This window comes from Neofelis nebulosa, chromosome 16, assembly GCF_028018385.1.
Source record: "Neofelis nebulosa isolate mNeoNeb1 chromosome 16, mNeoNeb1.pri, whole genome shotgun sequence".
In the NCBI taxonomy this organism is placed as follows: Eukaryota; Metazoa; Chordata; class Mammalia; order Carnivora; family Felidae; genus Neofelis; species Neofelis nebulosa.
Window position 1 is genome coordinate 47,430,105 of NC_080797.1, and position 19,225 is coordinate 47,449,329.

Below are 19,225 nucleotides of genomic sequence, written 5' to 3' on the forward strand. Positions count from 1 at the left end.
CTGTGAAACGGGTAGTTTGTCTTGGTGACTTATTTTTTTTTGGGGGGGGGAAGGAGGGGGTTAAAAATCACATGAGAGGTAAGACTAGCTAAACTGAAAGGCATAGGCTTAAATTGTTCTCCATTTCAGAAATGACTACTTCCCATTGAAAGGAGGCTCTCAAAAATGAAAAAGTTTCCAAGTCCCAAAGGAATGACTCTAATAGTGGAATTATAGTCAACCCTCTAGTATGTGTGGTGCTAATAGACCTAGCTCTGTAGATACATAGCGGTCATCCTTCCACCTGTCCTCCTGCCTCCCAAACCCCGACAACGGACCCACAGGAGGGAAAAGCACAGACCTTTTAGCCACCAGATGACACGATTATACATTTCCTCAGACACATCTGAAAGTAACAGAAATTGTTGCTCTTTTTTACTGTGGGATGTATACCTCTCTCCCCACTACTTAACATTTCCCTTTTAGGCTCTACATTTCTCCATCCAAAGGTGCCCTCAGCCCTTGATCCTCTCCAAGAAGCCCCTGCAGTCTAGGACTAAATCCTGCCCCACCCTTTTCTCCACCCTCTGTGCCACTGTTAATGCCTTTCCCCTCTTGGAAGTCTAGGTCCTAGCATATCTGTGCTTCACCTTCTCCACTTTGTTGTCAGAATATTTACCTGAGAACCTTATTTTCTTTACTAGCCCTAACCAGCCCTAGTCCCAACTCAGTTCTTTATCTCCATTCTTGGGAAGCGCTTCCTACCCTGAAAACCACTCTCTATTACCTTCCATTGAAAGGTTAAGCAGCTTTGCCTGGAAGAATCAATGCCTGATGCCTGCCCAAGCATCGTCATTGATGTCATTAGCTTGGAGCTCAAAAAAGCTGGCAAGGAAGGAATGGGGCAACAGGCTCAAGGTTTAGCTTGAACACTGGCAGGAGAGCAGCTCTGAGGCCCAGAATGAAGAAGGGGACTGACTTTCCTACCCACCCCAATGTCCCACCTCACTAAATTGGGGCTGCACCTGGGCAGTCTGCTTCTTCACATACCCAAGAAGAAAGCACTAAACCTTTGAGTGGGTTGTTTGGAGGTCTGCTTGAGGGCTTGTGGCATTTCCCTCAATGGTGCCTGGTTTGGAGACTCCTTTGGTGGTGATAGTGGTGGTGGTGTTGCTGATGGTGGTGGTGATGGACTTGCCTTCTCTCTCTGGAACATCATTTCCTCACAGAAAGGACTTGAGTCCATTTCAAAAAAGGACAATAAAGGGTCTGGGGGAAGAGGGGACTTAGACTCAAAATCAGGTGTTGTTGGCCGGCTTTGGGATGTTTCAGCTTCAGGACTGAGTAAGGCCCACCATGAACAGTCAGGTCCATACCTAGGTAAGGACCGAGGGGGTAAGGGCCGAGGGGTCAGTTCCAGTTCTGCATGGACCGAGGGCTTTGGGGAGGGTTCTGGATACCTGAGTGCAGGTCCTGGGGACATGCAGACACTTTCTGAGGGTCTTTGGGTGTGATGCTTATAGCTGGGCTCTGGAGTGACAAACATAGATTTGTGGGGGTTCTCAGACACTGCTCGAGATGTCACACGGGGAGCTGAGTATAACTGTTCCGCTGAGGAGATGGTGACCCTGCGGCTGACCTCGCCATCTCCTCTAGTTGAGGACCTCAGGTTGGACTCTACTTCTGATGATATTAAGTTCTTTGGGGAGGTCTTGGTGTCAGTGTAGACAGACTGCTTAGGGATAGTCTCAGGATCTGAACGCCTAGAAACTCGGTGTCCACCACTCAAATCCTTTAGGATAGAGAGTCTGAGGGATGATTCCAAGTTCATATTCCTATGCAAAGTCTTGGGTTCTGTGTAAATTGGGCTGGGATGACTCATTTCACACTCTTGGCCAGGGATCTTTCTTTGGGCTGTCCGAGAGTCTGCATTGACTCGGCCACTGCTATGTTCTGGGCTAGAGGGTCTTCTTGGAGATCTGATCTCAGTAGCAGTCAAACCTTTTTGGATGGGTTCAGTTTGGACTGCTTCATCCTTTGGGTAAACCAAAGTCCTACGGGGAACTCTGACCCCTTGTGGGTACTGGACCTTGGAGGGTGGGTCTTCTTGCAAGATTTGTAAGTTATCCTTCTGGTCTACAAAACTCAACCGGCGAGAGGATTTGGCATCAGGGGTTAATGAGTAGCGATTACTGATGTCACGCCCTGGCTTGCTCTCACCCCCTCTTCGTGCTGATTCCTCTCTGGATGGGCTAACATTCCGTTGTGTCTGGACAGCATGGGAAGCTGATGTTTGAGTTTGCTGGATCTTTCGATGAATAGAGGGATGGCGGTATGATTCTGATTTTGATCGGGCCTCACTTCCTCGAGGGATGGGTGTTCCACTGGGCCCTGACTGGGGGGAGATAGAACGTGGATAGTCTGATGCTGAATGGAAAGAGGGGAGATGCCCAGCTTCTGATCTTCGATGGGGCAAAGGACTTAGGGGGGCTGCAGCGGTTCGTGAGCTCGAGGCAATAATATATCCTTGTTCCTGCTGAGGGGTTGTGTTAGTAACCTCAGACCCTTTCTGTGCTGAAACTGCTACCTTGGACCCAGTTTTATTTGTCTTGACCATCCGATAGACTGAGCTCCTCTGGGTAGATCCCATATTTTACTGGCTGGCTTGTATTGAGGATCCTAATGAAGTCTGAATGTTTTTACCCTTGGTTTTAAAAGCTGCTGCTCTTGTACTCCCACAAAAGTGGCTGTTATTCTAAGAGTGTCTCATATAGTCCCCTTAGCTACCTGCCTGGTGATGTCATAAAGGAAGGAGCTTCCTACTAAACATCCTAGCATACTGCCACAGTTCTTCAGAGAATCTCAAGCAGTAACTGCAAGGAAACTGCGACTTGTCTTTGGAGTTGACACCACCAGATCTTTGGTCAAGTTCTTAGTAAAACCAGTTTTCCCTAGTACACAGGGAAGGCTCCAGACTCTCCGTTACTCTCCACAGATTCTAGGAATTCCCAGACTCATCTAGAGAAGGAATCAGTCTGAATATCCTGCTAAGGCAAGGCTACTCAACTCAATCACTCTGTGTTAGTACCAATTTTAATAAGATGCAAGTACAAAGTTGTCCCCAATTTAGTTGTATAGAAGTAAAAAAATAGAGCTCCATACTTTTCCAGGTATCAGAAGTGGTTTGGTTGACCCTGGGGTAAAAATCCAGATTTCTCAAATCATAAAGTCTCACATTCTTGGCCTAGGAGTGAGTATAGGATTGTAGGAAAGATTTGGAATTAGTCATTGGTTTCAATCGTAAATGACTGTGCACCTTAGACAAGTTATTTGACTTGTCTGAGCCTTGGTTTCTTCATCTGGAAACCAACATCTGGTAGGTAAGTGTCACTCAAAAAATGTGAGTGTCTTTTCTCACAATCCTCTCCTCTCAGTTCTCCTAATTAGCTGGACTTTGGTTCTTTCTTGATTTGAAAAGTGCCTTTGAATCTTGGATACCATTTTGGATGAGAGACACTGTCATCTTTCTTTCCCTTTCACATGCTACTCTCTACCATATCCACATTCCACTATTGACTCTGAAGGGTCTTCATGGTTACAGGACAGTCAGATTCATTGTTTCTGGATCTTTAAAATCAGCTTTGATTAAAGACAAAGTTGAAACAAAAACCAACACGTTCTTAGGTAACAGGAATCTCAATAGGCCAAGAAACCTTGAGCTACTGACACGTCTTTAGAATATAAAACATTTGGCTAACCATTATATCTTGTTTTACAGAAAAGGATAAAAGTAGAATACAAGTCAGATATCTTGAAGACACTAAGGGTAAGCCAGGTTGAAATGAAGATGGTTCCTGTTTATACTTATTTGATATCTTGTTATAAAATTGAGACTGGCTGACTTAAAAAAGCTTTCCTAGGAGATTCTCCTTTCAATGCGGTGACTTGTTGATTTATAACCTTTAACCACGATGCTATAATGCTTATTTGTTTGTCTGGGAAGATTATATTTCTCTTTATAAATTTATTGAGTGAGTTTTAATTTCTCCATCAACATGTAACGTTAAGTCTGCTATCACTTTTTTGTTCTTATTAAAATCATCTCAGTACTGGTTTGAATAATTGTTTATATTCTCTTAATATTGGGGAAAATATTTTTTTCAGTGTTCAGTTTCAGTACAAGTAAACACAAAAGGGTGATTCTTGCAAAAATGGGCAAAACAAAAAACAGAATCTTGATATTTTCCTCATCATGAATAATCTAACTTGTATTAATCCATGCTTGAGTTACAAGTGGGTTCTTTCAGGGTAATCACACTCTCACTTCTCCTGCTCTTCCTACTGGTAGGGGTATGATGAAGATAAAATGTGATGAGATGTAAAAGCTATATTAAACTGTTTTATTTTGAATGGAAAGCATACAGCAAAGGACAGGATTGCCAGGAATTGCCACTTGGTTGATGGGATTTGTGGTAGCCAGTCTCCAAGATGGCCCCCAGTGATTCTCATCTGCTAGTATTCATGCCTTTGTGTAGGCCTCTCTCATTCTGAATCAGGGCTTGCCCTCTGTGACCAACAGTTTATAGCAGAAATGATGGTCTAGGACTTCTGAAGCTGATCATAATGGCACTGCACCTTTTGCCTTGGTGTAGGCAAAATCTCTTGGATTGCTCACTCTGGGGAAAACCAGTTGCCATGTGGTGAGGAAACTCAATGGGAGACCCAGGTGGAAAGAAACTGAGGTCCCTAGTCAATAGCCAAGACAAAATTGCCAGTCATATGAGTGAGTCAACTAGTAAATGCATTAAACTGCAACGTCAGGAGAAACCCTGCGCCACAACTGCCCACCTGAGTCACTTCCAAATTCCTGATATATAAAAACTGTTAAAGATAAATGGTTATTGCTATTTTAAGTCACTAAGTTTTGGAGGTAATTTCTTATGAAGTAATAGATTATGTAAATCTATTTCTCTAGTGTCAACTGTCATTAACCAAGCACAGAGACCAATATATAAACCAGAATAACAACCCACTAATATACTTTGAGAAACACACTATTGAACTGATTGGAAGCCAGGTCATTCTTTCCCTATAGACACACCAACTTCAAGAGGAAGAAAAGTTGCTTGGTGAACATGAAACTGGATCAAGAAGTCAGTATGATATTCCACAAGAGGGCAATACCTGTCACAGAGCACTAGGCATACCTAGTGCACTCCCCATCCACTCATCCATACAGCTTTAGCTGAGCATCCATCCCCATGTCTGGCACCTAAAACTTCCTTTTCTTATGCTTTACACTAACCATTCCTTTCTATTAAGCAGTTTTCCTTCAAATGAGTTCTAATAAAATTGACTAAGTTTATAGTTACTTAACTATGACATTATAGTTCTGCCTCCCACTGATTTAAGTATTCCTAAACCTTCTATTCTCCAAACAGAAAACAGCTAAAAGAATTATGAAAAGTTGAAAGGACTATTTTACTACTTTAATAAGCATCTTTCCTGAAAGGACTATTTTACTACTTTAATAAGCATCTTTCCAGATATCTATGCATTTATCAAATGTAGACATTTATGTATAAATTTTCATGGGGTCATATTATACCTACTAGCATGAGTCCATAATATGTCCTGGACACCTTTCTACTTAGTCCACTTATGTTTTTCCATAATTAAAAAAATTATTGTGGTAAAACACACATAACATTTACCATCTTAACTATTCTGAAGTGTACAGTTCAGTGGTATTAAATACATTTACATTGTCATGCAACCATCATCACCATCCATCCCCATAACTCTTCTCATCTTGTAAATTTACTGTTCTAGCCATTTTTAAATGCACAATGCATTGGCATTAAGTACATTAACAATGTTGTGCAGTCATCACCACTCACTATCCATTTCAAGAACTTTCTCAGCATCCCAAATAAAAACTCCATACCTATTAAACAGTAACTCCCAATGCCCCCTTACCCCAGCCTTGACAACCACTATACTTTCTGTCCTTATGATTTGGACTACTGTAAGTAACTCATGTAAGTGGAATCATACATTATTTTCTTTTTGTGATTGGCTTCTTTCACTTAGCATAATGTCCTCAAGGTTCATCTATGTTGTAGCATATTGCAGAATTTCTTTCCCTTTTAAAGTTCAACAATATTCCATCATATTTACCACAGTTTGTTTATCCCTTCATCTATTTATGGACACTGATGTTTCCACATTTGAGCTATAATGCTGCTATGAACATTGGTGCAGAACTATCTGTTGGAGACTCTACTCACAAGTGGAATATATTGCTGGGTCATATGATAATTCTATTTTTAATTTGTTGAGGAACCACCATACTGCTTTCCATAATGACTGTGCCATCTTACATTCACACCAACAGTGCACAGAGGTTCTAATTTAAAAACATTCTTGCCAACACTTGTTTTGTATTTTTCATAGTAACCATCTTAAAGAATGTGAGGTGGTTTTGCATGGTAGTTTTGATTTGCATTTCCCTAATAATTAGTCATGTTGAACATCTTTTCATGTGCTTATTTTGACCATTCATATAACTTCTTTGGAAAAATGTCTATTCAAGTCCTGTGCCCAATCTTGAATTGTTTTTTGTTGTTGAATTTAGGAGTTCTCTGTATATTCTGGCTATTAATCCCTTATCAGATATATGATTTGCAAGTTATTTCTCTCATTCTAGGGGTTTGCTTTTTTACTCTGTGGATAGTGAAGTTTTAAATTTTCATGAAGTTCAATATATCTATTTTTTTTATTTTGTTGCCTGTACCTTTTTTTAAAAAAATTTTTTTAATGTTTATTTATTTTTGAGACAGAGAGAGACAGAGCATGAACGGGAGAGGGTCAGAGAGAGGGAGACACAGAATCTGAAACAGGCTCCAGGCTCCGAGCTGTCAGCACAGAGCCCGACGTGGGGCTCGAACTCACAGACCGCGAGATCATGACCTGAGCCGAAGTCGGCCGCTCAACCGACTGAGCCACCCATGTTGCCTGTACCTTTGATGTCATGTCCAAGAAATCATTGCCAAATCCAATACTGTTAAGCTTTTGTCCTATGTTTTCTTCTAAGAGTTTTATTGTTTTTGGCCTTAGATTTAGGTACTTGATCAATTTTGAATTAATTTTTGTATACGGTGTTAGATAAATGTGAGGTAAGAATTTCACTCTTTTGCTTGATCAATTTTGAATTAATTTTTGTATACGGTGTTAGATAAATGTGAGGTAAGAATTTCACTCTTTTGCATGTGGATATCCAGTTTTCCCGCACCATTTGTTGAAGAGACTGTCCTTTCCCCATGGTCTTGGCATCCTTGTCAGAAATCATTTGAACACATTTGCAAAGTTTTATGTCTAGGCTCTCTATTCTATTCCATGGATCTATATGTCTATATGCCAATACCACATTATGTTGGTTAGTGTAGCTTTGTAAGTTTTGAAATCAGGAAGTGTGAGCCCTTCAATTCTGTTGTTCTTTTGAAAAATTGCTTTGGTTATTTGGAGATTTCATATGAATTTTAGGATGGGTTTTTCTATTTCTGCAAAGAACATCATTGGGGTTTTGATAGGTATTGCATGGAATCTATAAATGGCTCTGGGTAGTATTGACATTTTAACAATATAGTGTTTTCCATTACATGAACATAGGATGTGCTCCCATTTATCTATGTCTTCTTTAATTTCTTTCAGCACTGTTTTGTAGTTTTCATAGTACAAGTGTTTCACCTCCCTGGTTAATTCTTAAGTATTTTATTCTTTTTGATGCTACTGTAAGTGGAATTGTTTTTGTAATTTCCCTTTCACATTCTTCCTTGGTCATGTATGGAAATGCAATGGAATCTTGTGTGTTGCCTTTGTATCCTGCCACTTTGCTGAATTCATTTATTAGTTCCAACAGTTTTCTTGGTTATGTCTTTTTTTTTAAATTTTTTTTAATGTTTATTTATTTTTGAGAGAGAGAGAGACAGAGACAGAGCATGAGTGGGGGAAGGGCAGAGAGAGAGGGAGACACAGAATCTGAAGCAGGCTCCAGGCTCTGAGCCATCAGCCCAGAGCCCGACGCGGGCCTCGAACTCACAGACCGTGAGATCGTGACCTGAGCTGAAGTCAGACGCTTAACCAACTGAGCCACCCAGGCACCCCTCTTGGTTATGTCTTTAGAGTTTTCTACATATAAGTTCATATCATCTGCAAACAGAGATTACTATTTGAGATTACTATTACTATTTGAGATTACTATTTCCTTTCCAATTAGGATACCTTTTATTTATTTTTCTTGCCTAAATGCTCTGGCCAGAACTTCTACTACTATGTTAAATAGAAGTGGTGAAAGCAGGCATCCTTCTCTAGTGTCTGATCTTAGAGGAAAACCTTTCAGTCTTTCCATACCATTGAGTATGATGTTTGCCAGGAGCTTTTCACATGTGGCTTTAATCATATTGAGAGAGTTTCCTTCTACTCCCAGTTTGTTGAGTGTTTGTCATGAAAAGGTGTTGATTTTGTCAAATGCTTTTTCTGCATCAAGTTGAAATGATGAGGCTTTTCCCCCTCTTTATTCTATTGATGTGGCATATCACATATTACATTGTTGCATAACAGTACATATTATGATTTTCATGTATTGAGCTATACTTGCATTCCAGGAATAAATCTCATTTGATCGTAGTGTATAATCTTTTCAATATGCTTAATTTTGTTTGCTGGTGTTGAGGATTTTTGCATCAATGTTCCTAAGGGATCTGATCTGTAGTTTTCTTGCGAGTGTCTTTGTCTAGCTTTGGTATGAGGGTAGTGCTGGCCTCAGAATGATTTAGAAAGTGTCTTCTCTTCAATTTTTTGGAAAAGTTTGAGAAGGATTGGTATTAGTCCCTAAGATGTTTGGTAGAATTCATCAGTGAAGCCATCAAGTGCAGGGCTTTTCTTTATTGGGAAGATTTTGATTACTGATTCAATCTCCTTACTAGTTATAGGTCTATTCAGATTTTCTCTTCATGATTTAGTCTTGCAGGTTTTGTGTTTCTAGGAAATTGTCCATTTCATCTGTTATCCAATTTGTTGGCATACAATTGTTCATAGTACTCCCGTATAATCCTTTTTATTTCTGTAGAATAAGTAGTAATGTCCCCACTTTAATTTATGATTTTGGTCATTTGAGTCTTCCCTTTTCTTAGTCTATCTAGCTAAAGTTTGTCAATTTTGTCGATCTTTTTGAAGAATTAGCCTTTGGTTTCATTTCTCTATTTTTCTATCTCTGCTCTAATCTCTATTATACCTTCCTTCTGCTAGTTTGGATTTAGTTTGTTCTTTTTCTAGTTCCTTAAGTTGTAAAGTTACATTGTTGATTTCAGATTTTTTTAAATGTATTTATAACTTATAAGTTTCCCTCTTAGCACAGTTTTTGCTGCATCCCATAAGTTTTGATGTTACTTTTGTTTTCCTGCATCTCAAAGTATTTTCTAATTTCCTTGTAATTTCTTTTATCCATTGGTCATTTTAAAAGTGTTAACTTCCACAATTTTATGAATTTTCCATGTTTCCTTCCTTTTGTTATTAATTTATAATTTCATCCTGTTGTGGTCAGAGAAGATACTTTATCATATCTATCTTTTAACATCTGTTGAGACTTAAGTGGCCTACAATATGGCCTATCCTAAAACATGTCCCATGTGTGCTTGAGAAGAATGTGTATTTTTTTGTTGTTGGCTAGCGTGTTCTATATATATATATATCTGTAAGATCTAGTTGGTTTGTTAACTCCTCTGTTTCCTTACTTATCTTCTGTCTGGTTGTTCTAACCATTATTGTGAGTTTTTGAAGTCTCCAATTATTGTTACAGAATCGTCTATTCTCTCCCTTCAATTCCATCAGTTTTGCTTCATATATTTTGGTGGTCTGTCATTAGGTATATAACTGTAATATATTCTTTCCCTATTGAACCTTTTGTATATAATGTCCTGGTCTCTTGTAACCTTTTTTGATTTAAAGTTTACTTTGTCTGATATTAGTATAGCCACCCCTGCTCTTCTGTTTACTATTTGCATGGAATATCTTTTTGATCTTTTCACTTTCAATCTATTTATGGCTTTGAATGTCTCTTATAGATAGCATATAGTTAGATTATGTCTTTTTATCCATTTCCAATCTCTGTCTTTTGATTGGAGAGTTTGATTCATTTATGTTTAAAAAATTTTTTAGTGTTATTTTTGAGAGAGAGAGTGAGTGGGGGAGGGGCAGAGAGAGAGGGAGACACAGAATCTGAAACAGGTTCCAGGCTCGGAGCTGTCAGCACAGAGCCTGATGTGGGGCTGGAACTCATGAACCACAAGATCATGACCTGAGCCAAAGTTGGGACGCTTAACCGACTGAACCACCCAGGCGCCCCTGATTCATTTATGTTTAACCTAATTACTGATGAGATCGTCTGTCATTACGCTATTTGTTTTTTGTCCCACATTTCTTGCATTACTGTCTCCTTTTGTATTTAGTTGATTTTCTGTAGTGAAATGTTTAAATTATTTTCTCTTTTCCTTTTGTGTATATTCCATAGCTATTTTCTTTGTGGTGACCATGAAGATTACATTTTGCATCCTAAATGTGTAACACTCTAATTTGAGTTTATACCAGCTGAACTTCAATAACAATAAAAAACTCTCTTCCTTTACAGCTTCATCCTACCCCTATTAATTGTTGATGTGACAGAGTTATATTCTTGTGTATAGTGTGCCCCTAAATATAAACTAATGATTCTTTTATATACAGAAACTCTGAAAGACAGAAGACAGTAGGCCAATATATTCAAAGTGCTAAAAATAAAAAATAAAAACCCTTGTCAACCAAGAATCCTATATCCAGAAAAGCTGTCCTTCAAATGTGAGGGGTAAATTAAGACATTCCCAGAAAAACTAAAGCTGAGGGAGTTTGTAAGCACTAGATCTACCCTACAAGAAATGTTCAAGAAATGCTTCAAGTTGAAATAAAAGGACACTTCATAGTAACTCAAAGCCATATGGAGCAATAAAAGATCTCAATAAAGGTAAGTACATGGGCAATTATAAAAACCAGTATTAGTTTTTATACTAATTTTGGTTACAACCATTACAATGGTTTGTAACTGCACTTTTTGTTTTCTCCATGATTTAGGAGATCAATACATTTAAAGCAAGAAAACAGCAGTAATTAGTATAAAAGTTAGTGTTACTGTAACTTTGACTTATAACTCCAAATCCTGGTTTATTTTTTACATAATTTAAGAGAGTAATGCATTAAAAATATTATTAGCTTTTATTTTTGGCCACACTTTACATAAAGATGTAATTTCATGACAACAACTGAAAGGGGTGGAGATGGAACTAAAGGATCAGGTTTCCATTCTGATGTCAATACCATATTCTGTTAATTATTGCAGCCTTATGCTATGCTTTCACATCTGGTAGGACACATCCCTCCTCCTTACTCTATTTTTTCAATATTATTTCCAAATATCTGTTAAGTCACACATTTATAGAAGGTCCTTTAATTTTACTCCACTATACAATTAATCATATTCAGTGGGACACTGGATTTTTACTTATATAACTCCCAGAGGACCAACTTATTTCTAAGTTCTTGGGAGGCACATCTCTAAAATCCAATTCTTTTTTTTGTTTTTTAAGTTTATTTATTTAAGTAATCTCTACACCAAACATAGGGCTTGAACATAGGGCATGAGATCAAGTTACATGCTCCTCTGAGTGAGGCAGCCAGGCACAACTAAAACACCCTTCTAATAGCAACCTGTAAAACAGTACTATTAGCATCCAGAAAAGGGCCAAAAGCTACATATTTGAAAACAATAACAACAACAACAACAGCAACAACAACATCAACTAAAATCTAATCTGGAAATTTCTAATAATCAAATTTTCCAAGGGGAAAATTCCATTCAATAGTGAGCCAACAATAATTTATTAGCCATCTACTATGTGTCTAGAACCGTTTATGTATTTATTATGTTTCCACATATTGAGGAAAAGTGAAGGACTCCGTATACTCCAAAAACTCAGCACCAAACCCACCAGACAGATGTGAGGATGGGGACTAAGTTCATAAAGGATATATCACCATCAGTTTTAACTTAAATTTGCTCTTGGTTCACTTCCAACAGTGCGCAGGGCACTCTTGAACTACAGCCTCAGGGAAAGCTACTCTGTTTTACTGTGAAGTATACACACATGTTTGCTCCAGTATGGTCTTGGGCAGATCATGGAACCCTGGCACCTAACAGTTACTCCATAACCAATAAACATTATCTACCAACATTATTATTGTTAATGTTGGCCAATATTAGTGATTATAAACCACATCAGTGAGAGTTTATGTAGGACTTGTAGCCTTTATGAATACTAATAGATAATGCTGTAATATCACAACTCACTATTTAACATGATATGTCTATCACTCCATACATTTTTTTTCCTGTGGGTCCTGGACACAAAGTCCTTACATTTTTATGTATGTTGGTTTTGTTGCACCAATTAAACGTTTTTGAGAGGAAGGACTATGTATTACAAGTCTCCGTATCCCCCCAAGTTTCTTATACACAGTATTATTTGTAAAGTAATTTGCTTTGGTTTTGCTCTGGTTACAATGGCAAGCAAATGTTTCCTTGTTTCAAAGTAGTCAAATAGATTTGTACCTTCCTATTTTATTTGTGCAGGATAGAATTCTGGGATGCTAATAAAAACTGTATGATATGACCATCCTCAACAAGAACTATCCAGTTTTCACAAACAAAAGACCTATCATTCACTTGCTAAGAATAAAATGTTAGCTGGTAGCTGGCTAGTACTGCACAACAGCACATAACTTCTAAGAAAAGGTTTTTATTCACATGTAAAAGCTCCAAACTTGAGGCAGATGAAGGTATATCAATCCTCTAAATACCATGCCAGACACATGTATGCATCTGCCCAGGAGTCACTAAAGGCTAAATTAGAGAACACGTTGTGATCTTCATCTTCCCACAATTACACTCCTCTAAGACACAAATGATGTGAGGTATACAATCCAAAATACTCATAAATGATGTTTATTCACTTTAAAGGGTTCAAAATATCTTGGACTTTTACTCCGACCTGTACTTTCATCATGTAAGTAAATTCTAGCTGGAATGGGAATATGGCAATCCTGGCCAAGAGGAGGGCATTATTTCTGTTCTAAAATATGGATGACTGGTGCCGGCTTATATGAGAGGTGGTAGCAGTCATTGCTTATCTGTCAAACTTTATAACAGATATTGAAGCCTCTTTGGGTGGCAGTTCCTCTCCCAATAACTAAAACACAGAAATATCTTACACAGCTAAAACCTAAATGGTATTAAAAGTAAACATTTTATTATATAACAGGAATTAAAGTTTTCAAAAATCTGTACCAACAAAACCAAAACCAAAGCCATTCTGGGAACAATGAGAAAATTTTACAATAAAAACTACCTTTCACTTTTCAGAAATCTGAACTGAAAACAGATGGTTAACTGCGGTGCAGACAGGGCCAGCCATTCTGTCTATTGTGGCAGTTGAACAAAGTATGAGCTACAGAATCACTGCCCTGATGGTGACTGAAGCAGATGAGGAGAGACGGGAGCTCACAAGCAGGATGCTCAAACTCAGGCCAGGAGTTCATGTACGATCCAACTCCCATCAGTCTGACAAGTCACTCTGATCCAGCACGATTATCCTGTGTATTTTTTAAACACACACAAAAAAAGAGTTTCAAGTGAGTATCTATGTTTTTAAAGACACAAACAACAGTTTCCTTCTATTCAACTGAGTTCAAGGGAAGGGATTTTGATCTTTATAGTCAAGGGGGATAATCAATTAGTATGTCATGGGAACGTACAATGACTACAAAGCAAATGATAGCATCATCCTGTCCTCCCTCTGTCCAAAACTGTTCTTGTGCTGACTCTACTGATGACTTAATCAAATCTGGCATTAATTTCACCTTGTATTTTAATTAGCTGTAAATATTAACACATAAAAAACTGAGCAACTTTGAATTAATTATCAAACAACTTTATCAATAACTTTAACATTAATGTTTATTTACATGCTGATAAATGTTTAAAGCCTGTTCATGTGGTCTATAGACAGTGAACTTGGACCTACAAACATATGCCAACTCATTACCTGGATGGTTCAGACCAACCCAGTCGCTTCCAAAAACAGGGTTTTAGTTCCTCTTGGTGAAATATAGAAAGAAGAAAACACAACCAGGTTACTTTCTGGGTCTAAAGGTGCCAGTATCCAGAAATTGCTTTAGTGCTCTCTCTCAAGTTTAGGGTGGACTGTTTTACTGGTAATAGTTGTTTTCTGCTAGAGACAGAATCTTTCCAAAAATAGTTAATGGGCTTCCCCACCTAACATTCTGCAGCTCCCTGTCACAGCAATGGATACTAATGATGTTAATTCACAAAGTCTCTGCATTATGTTCTCAGTGAATTCGTGTTGAATTCGTGTAGCTAAATGCTTACACACTCTGGGTCCTGTGCCAGTCCAGGGTCCCAGAGGAAAAAGAATACACTCTCAGGCCCTTTAATGAAGTGACCACTTACATAGGTATAGTCAGAGTTAAGGGAGCAAACAAAGGATGGCAAGGCACCCAGTGACTAGCAGCAGTGGGAAGCCATTATCAATGCTAAGTCAAAAGGGACTAGGGTGGAGCTAGGGCAGAACAGTTACTGGAACCCAGTGAGAGCTGGAACTGAGGACAGGCTGCCTTACAGAAGCTGTGCTGGTGAAGGGACACCACTTCTATCCAGAGATAAGGTGCTGAAGTAGGCAGATAGGGGAAGTAATACCCAACCACTCCTCTGCCCTCTTCCCACTGGCCAACAGGAAGCCTGCTGGCCAGAAAGCCCAGGAGATAGTTCACAAAGCACAAAATAGGGCAGAGAAAGGAGAATGAGAATGAATTGGTGAAGGAATGAAAGGGATACCAGGTGTTCTGAAAAAATCAGTATCTCTAACTTCTTAAGTAGGAGGAACTTAAATATAGGAGGGTGTCATTTGTGAATGGTGCCTAAAGCTCTATCAAAATAGTTTTGAAATTAAGATCAATTTACACCTTTCACATTACTTGTAGATTCCACTTAAATTCCACAGTTTATAATTCCTTCTCAGATTCTGCAGCCTCTGTGTGAGCTAAATTTAGAACTCTTTTGAAGACATTAGACAATTAGAAGCAAAACATCTTTCTAGACAATGTGCAAGACGAGATGATGAGATTGGCCAAAGGCTTGCTTTAGAAATTGTTTTGTGATTAAGGTATAACTGGCAATTAACAGAAAACCTGGGCTGAACTACAGGAAAGCATAGAAGTTTTATGTATAGCATCTGGGAAATATTTCTAAATAACTCTGATGCTCATCATAGCCCAAGGACTCCAGGTTACATTATAAACAACCATTCATTCATACCTTCTTCAGAATTGCCTAAAAAGCTGTCTGATTTCCTTCTCTCTGACTTGAAGCTTTCTTCCCCTTTTCTCTTCTTTTCACCAACTTCTTGATCCTTGGTATTTGCCTCCCTTCAAAGACAATGATTTGGGGCATCAAACCATATGCACAATGGCCAGGGTAACAGGACTACTCCAAAGGAAACATAATAGCTATCACTAATGGCCAGGCATTGGCACATGTGCTATAATGTACAGTAAGCCATTTAATTCTTATCACAACTATATAGTTACCATTACCATTCCCAGCAAGTAATAAGGAAACTGAGGTACACAGAAGTTATGTGCCTCAGGAGTCCTGGATCTGGGATCTGACCCAGGCAGTCTGATTCAGACTCTATCAACCTCTAGGCTATATTATCTACCTCCCCTCCCAACAAAAGCATTTCACTTATGTTGTAATTGGTGCCCTTTTTTGTAACCACCATTTATTACCTTACTTCATTTCCTGAAACTCTCAAGTATCTCTGATTGAAGTATCTAACAATTTAAGACCATATTTGCCAAACTAGTAAGCAGAAATCATCTCCCCTGCTCAAGTGTAAGCTCCTGAAGGGCAGAGACATCCCACTCCTCTGCTCCTGCAGCACAGCACTTGGTTGTCAGCACTCAACAGATGCTGGCTGAACCAATTTGACACTGTACAGGGATTTTTATTCTTTTTTCATTTACTAAATATTCAAAACAAAATATGTAAAACAAGAGAGAAAATAAAGCCACCTAAAGCAAAAACGATTTTTTTCCCCTCCTAACCTCTAATAGAATCATAGGTTCTAGAATTGGAGGAAGCCTTCAGGTTCTCTTCCACCTCTGTCCAAATGCCCAGAACCAGAGTTGTCTAGCCTGTGCTTGAGTGGGAGGAGCTGTTGATAAACTGTAAAGGCACCTGCTTTTTCTATCAGATAGCAATAGCTATTAAAAAGCATGTGCTTTACTGGATAAAATCTCTAACTGCAGTTTCTAGTCACTAGCTCTGCCCTTTGGGGCAGAAGAGAGTAAGCTGACTCTCTTAACTTTACATTTCAGGTATTTGAGGGTAACTATCAAATATTCTCCACTCCACCTGCACTTCTCCAGCTGAGCCTCCCTAACTCCTTCAGCTATTCTCACATGATATGGTTTTCAGACCTCTGACTATTCGATGGCCACCCTCTTCTGTTTGTCAACATCGCTTTTAAAATATGGCACCCAGGGGCACCTGAGTGGCTCAGTCAATTAAGCATCTGACTCTTGATTTCGGCTCAGGTCATGATCTCACAGTTCGTGAGCTTGAGCACATCTGGCTCTGTGCTGACAGTGTGGAGCCTGCTTGAGATTCTCTTTCTGCCCTTCCCCTGCTCTCTCTTTCTCAAAATAGATACACTTTAAAAAAACAAGCCTATATCTTTAAAATAAAACAAACAAAAAATAAAATAAAACAAACAAAAAATAAAATAAAATAATAAAATAAAATAAAAATAAATAAAATAAAATAAAATAAATAAAATAAAATAAATAGAATAAATAAAATAAAATAAATAAAATAAAATAAAATAAATAAAATAAAAAATAAAATAAAATAAAATAAAATAAAATAAAATAAAATAAAATAAAATAAAATATTGCACCCAGACTCTGCACTGACAGTGCAAAGCCTGCTTGGGATATTCTCTTTCTCTCTCTCTCTCTCTCTCTCTGCCCCTCTCCCTCACTCTCTCTCAAAATAAATAAATAAATAATTTTAAAAAGTAATAAAATATTGTGCCCAGAAAGTAACCCCACACTGTGTCCTATGAGTCCTCTCTTTAGCATGAGACATCACCTTGGCCTGGGCAAGACGCTGTTGTTTGTTCAGCATTAATGCTGCATTGACCACTTTAGCAACTGCATCAATGAGGCTTCATGGAGTCACTATTTATGCCTTCTTCAAGAAAAATTTTTTGAATTCTTACCATGTCTCAAAATGCATGCTAAGTGCTGAGCATATAAAAATAAAACGACATACTTCCTACCTTCAATAAAACCAGTGAGAAGGAGATTCCAGTCAAAAATTCTCCATTAGGTCAGATCCCTTGCATTCTACACATCTGAATGCTCACTTTCATCTTTTAGAAGCATTTAACATTTCCACTTGTCAAGACCATTTTGAATCCAGTCTATCACCTATCACATTAGTATTCATTCTTAGATTTGTGTTACCTAAAAATTTGATAAGCATGCCTTTTCTGATTTAATTCAAATGGCTGATGAAAATGTTGAAGGTGACAAGGCCAAGGTATAGCAATCTTAGAGGCCTCTCTGTATACTGATATCAATCTGCTAATCAGTATCTTGAGCACTGTGTGTGGAGGAAGAGGGGCAGACAGGAGTCAAGGCTGGCTTATCTACAAACACTCATTCTCCAAAGAGTCAAGGTATTTTTTTTTTTAAAGACTAAAATCTAGTCCTCCTTCTTGACAAAAAAGAAAATGACCCCCTGATGGAAAACAATAACCTTGTAGAGCCTCCGGGGAGATCCTGTAGCTCCGTGCTGTCCTCAGGTGGCTGTAGCCATCTTTCTAGGTCCTCATCAAGAGTAGAGTGAGCTCTGTCCAAGGACAAGTGAAGAGAACTGAGACAATTCTTATCCCATGACAAGGAGGTACAGTGTTTTAGAGTGGGAAAGGACCTTAAAATGTGTGTTTTCACTGTACAGATAAGAAAATGATAGCTAGGTGAGATTGTATTTACAGTTGCAGAGGTCACTTACATACAATTTAGATGCACACCAAAAACTCTTCTTTAGCTTCTTAATAAAAAGCTTCAGCACCCATGAGAATAGCCACCTCCCAAAGTCCAATGCCAGACTCAGTCTCCATTCTAGGCCATTAAGTTAATTTCCACCCTGGGCTAGAACTGTACACTCATTCCTATAAGTTTTTTGAATGAAGAACTGCCTCTGAAGCTAAAGGATGCACAGTGTTTTCAGAAGGCCTGAAAAGTCCCACTCTGGGCATCTATCTATGTCCAGCACAGCCAGCCCTTTTGGAAAATAATAATAGTAGCTAACTTTTGATCACATGTAAAGTACTTTATACAACCAAGTTTAACTCAGCCTTCTTGAGCTAATCTTCCTTGGCTTGAATAATGATGTAGATTTTTACTGAAGGTGTTTTGAGGAGATGAGAGGACTGGAGTTACATCATACATTATAGATAAAAAGATTTTTTTTTTAATTTTTTTTAACGTTTATTTATTTTTGAGACAGAGAGAGACAGAGCATGAACGGGGGAGGGTCAGAGAGAGGGAGACACAGAATCTGAAACAGGCTCCAGGCTCTGAGCTGTCAGCACAGAGCCCAACGCGGGGCTCGAACTCACGGATCGCGAGATCATGACCTGAGCCGAAGTCGGCCGCTTAACCGACTGAGCCACCCAGGCGCCCCTAGATAAAAAGATTTCTAAAACTTTTAAAATGTATTTCTCTTCCTCTCCTTTTGCCCTTGTCTTTTCTGTCTCCCCAGGACCTTCCTTGCAGGTCCCAGGGCTCATCTCCTCTTCCACCTCCCAAACTTTCCCTTCCAGGTCTCTTTCTTTTTCTTCCTCATAGAGAATAATTTAGCCTTTAAAGAGTGGGACAGGAACTAGATTCACTACCTAAAAGTTATTCGTAGCACTCTTCTTCCTTCCCTTCCTCTTCTATAGCAGCTGAAAAGCTAAAAACTCAATTTCTAGTCTCCCTTGCAAATGAGGGTGGTCATGCATCACATTTG

General features: G+C 38.6%; 2 protein-coding genes and 1 long non-coding RNA gene across 10 annotated transcripts in view; 1 reads left to right on the top strand and 2 right to left on the bottom strand.

The window, feature by feature from the left end:
• Positions 1 to 340: 340 nt before the first annotated feature.
• Positions 341 to 2,752, bottom strand: LOC131497826 (serine/arginine repetitive matrix protein 1-like). The gene is made up of 2 exons (XM_058704422.1): positions 1,050 to 2,752; positions 341 to 385 (listed from the first exon to the last, which is right to left on the bottom strand). Exons 1-2 carry the CDS (start codon positions 2,627 to 2,629, stop codon positions 376 to 378), a joined length of 1,590 nt encoding a protein of 529 aa, XP_058560405.1. The 5' UTR covers positions 2,630 to 2,752; the 3' UTR covers positions 341 to 375.
• An 87-nt stretch (positions 2,753 to 2,839) lies between these two features.
• On the top strand, positions 2,840 to 16,913 carry LOC131497828 (uncharacterized). 2 transcript variants are annotated; one of them, XR_009255174.1, is made up of 5 exons: positions 2,840 to 3,359; positions 3,758 to 3,805; positions 10,762 to 11,035; positions 13,487 to 13,755; positions 16,522 to 16,913. It is a non-coding gene; the product is annotated as an uncharacterized LOC131497828 (long non-coding RNA). The 2 variants fall into 2 exon arrangements; XR_009255175.1 differs by lacking the exon at positions 16,522 to 16,913 and having other exon boundaries at positions 2,840 to 3,059; positions 13,487 to 13,748.
• TEX14 (testis expressed 14, intercellular bridge forming factor) overlaps positions 13,054 to 19,225 on the bottom strand; it is a 122,648-nt gene continuing 116,476 nt past the window's right edge. For 5 of the 7 annotated variants that reach the window (XM_058704408.1, XM_058704410.1, XM_058704406.1 and 2 more), the window contains 4 exons: positions 17,969 to 18,061; positions 15,458 to 15,567; positions 14,169 to 14,220; positions 13,054 to 13,716 (listed from right to left, as the gene is read on the bottom strand). In XM_058704408.1, coding sequence (XP_058560391.1) covers positions 13,680 to 13,716; positions 14,169 to 14,220; positions 15,458 to 15,567; positions 17,969 to 18,061 — 292 coding nt within the window. In that variant the 3' untranslated portion in view covers positions 13,054 to 13,679. The other 2 variants (XM_058704409.1, XM_058704407.1) reach the window with 2 other exon arrangements.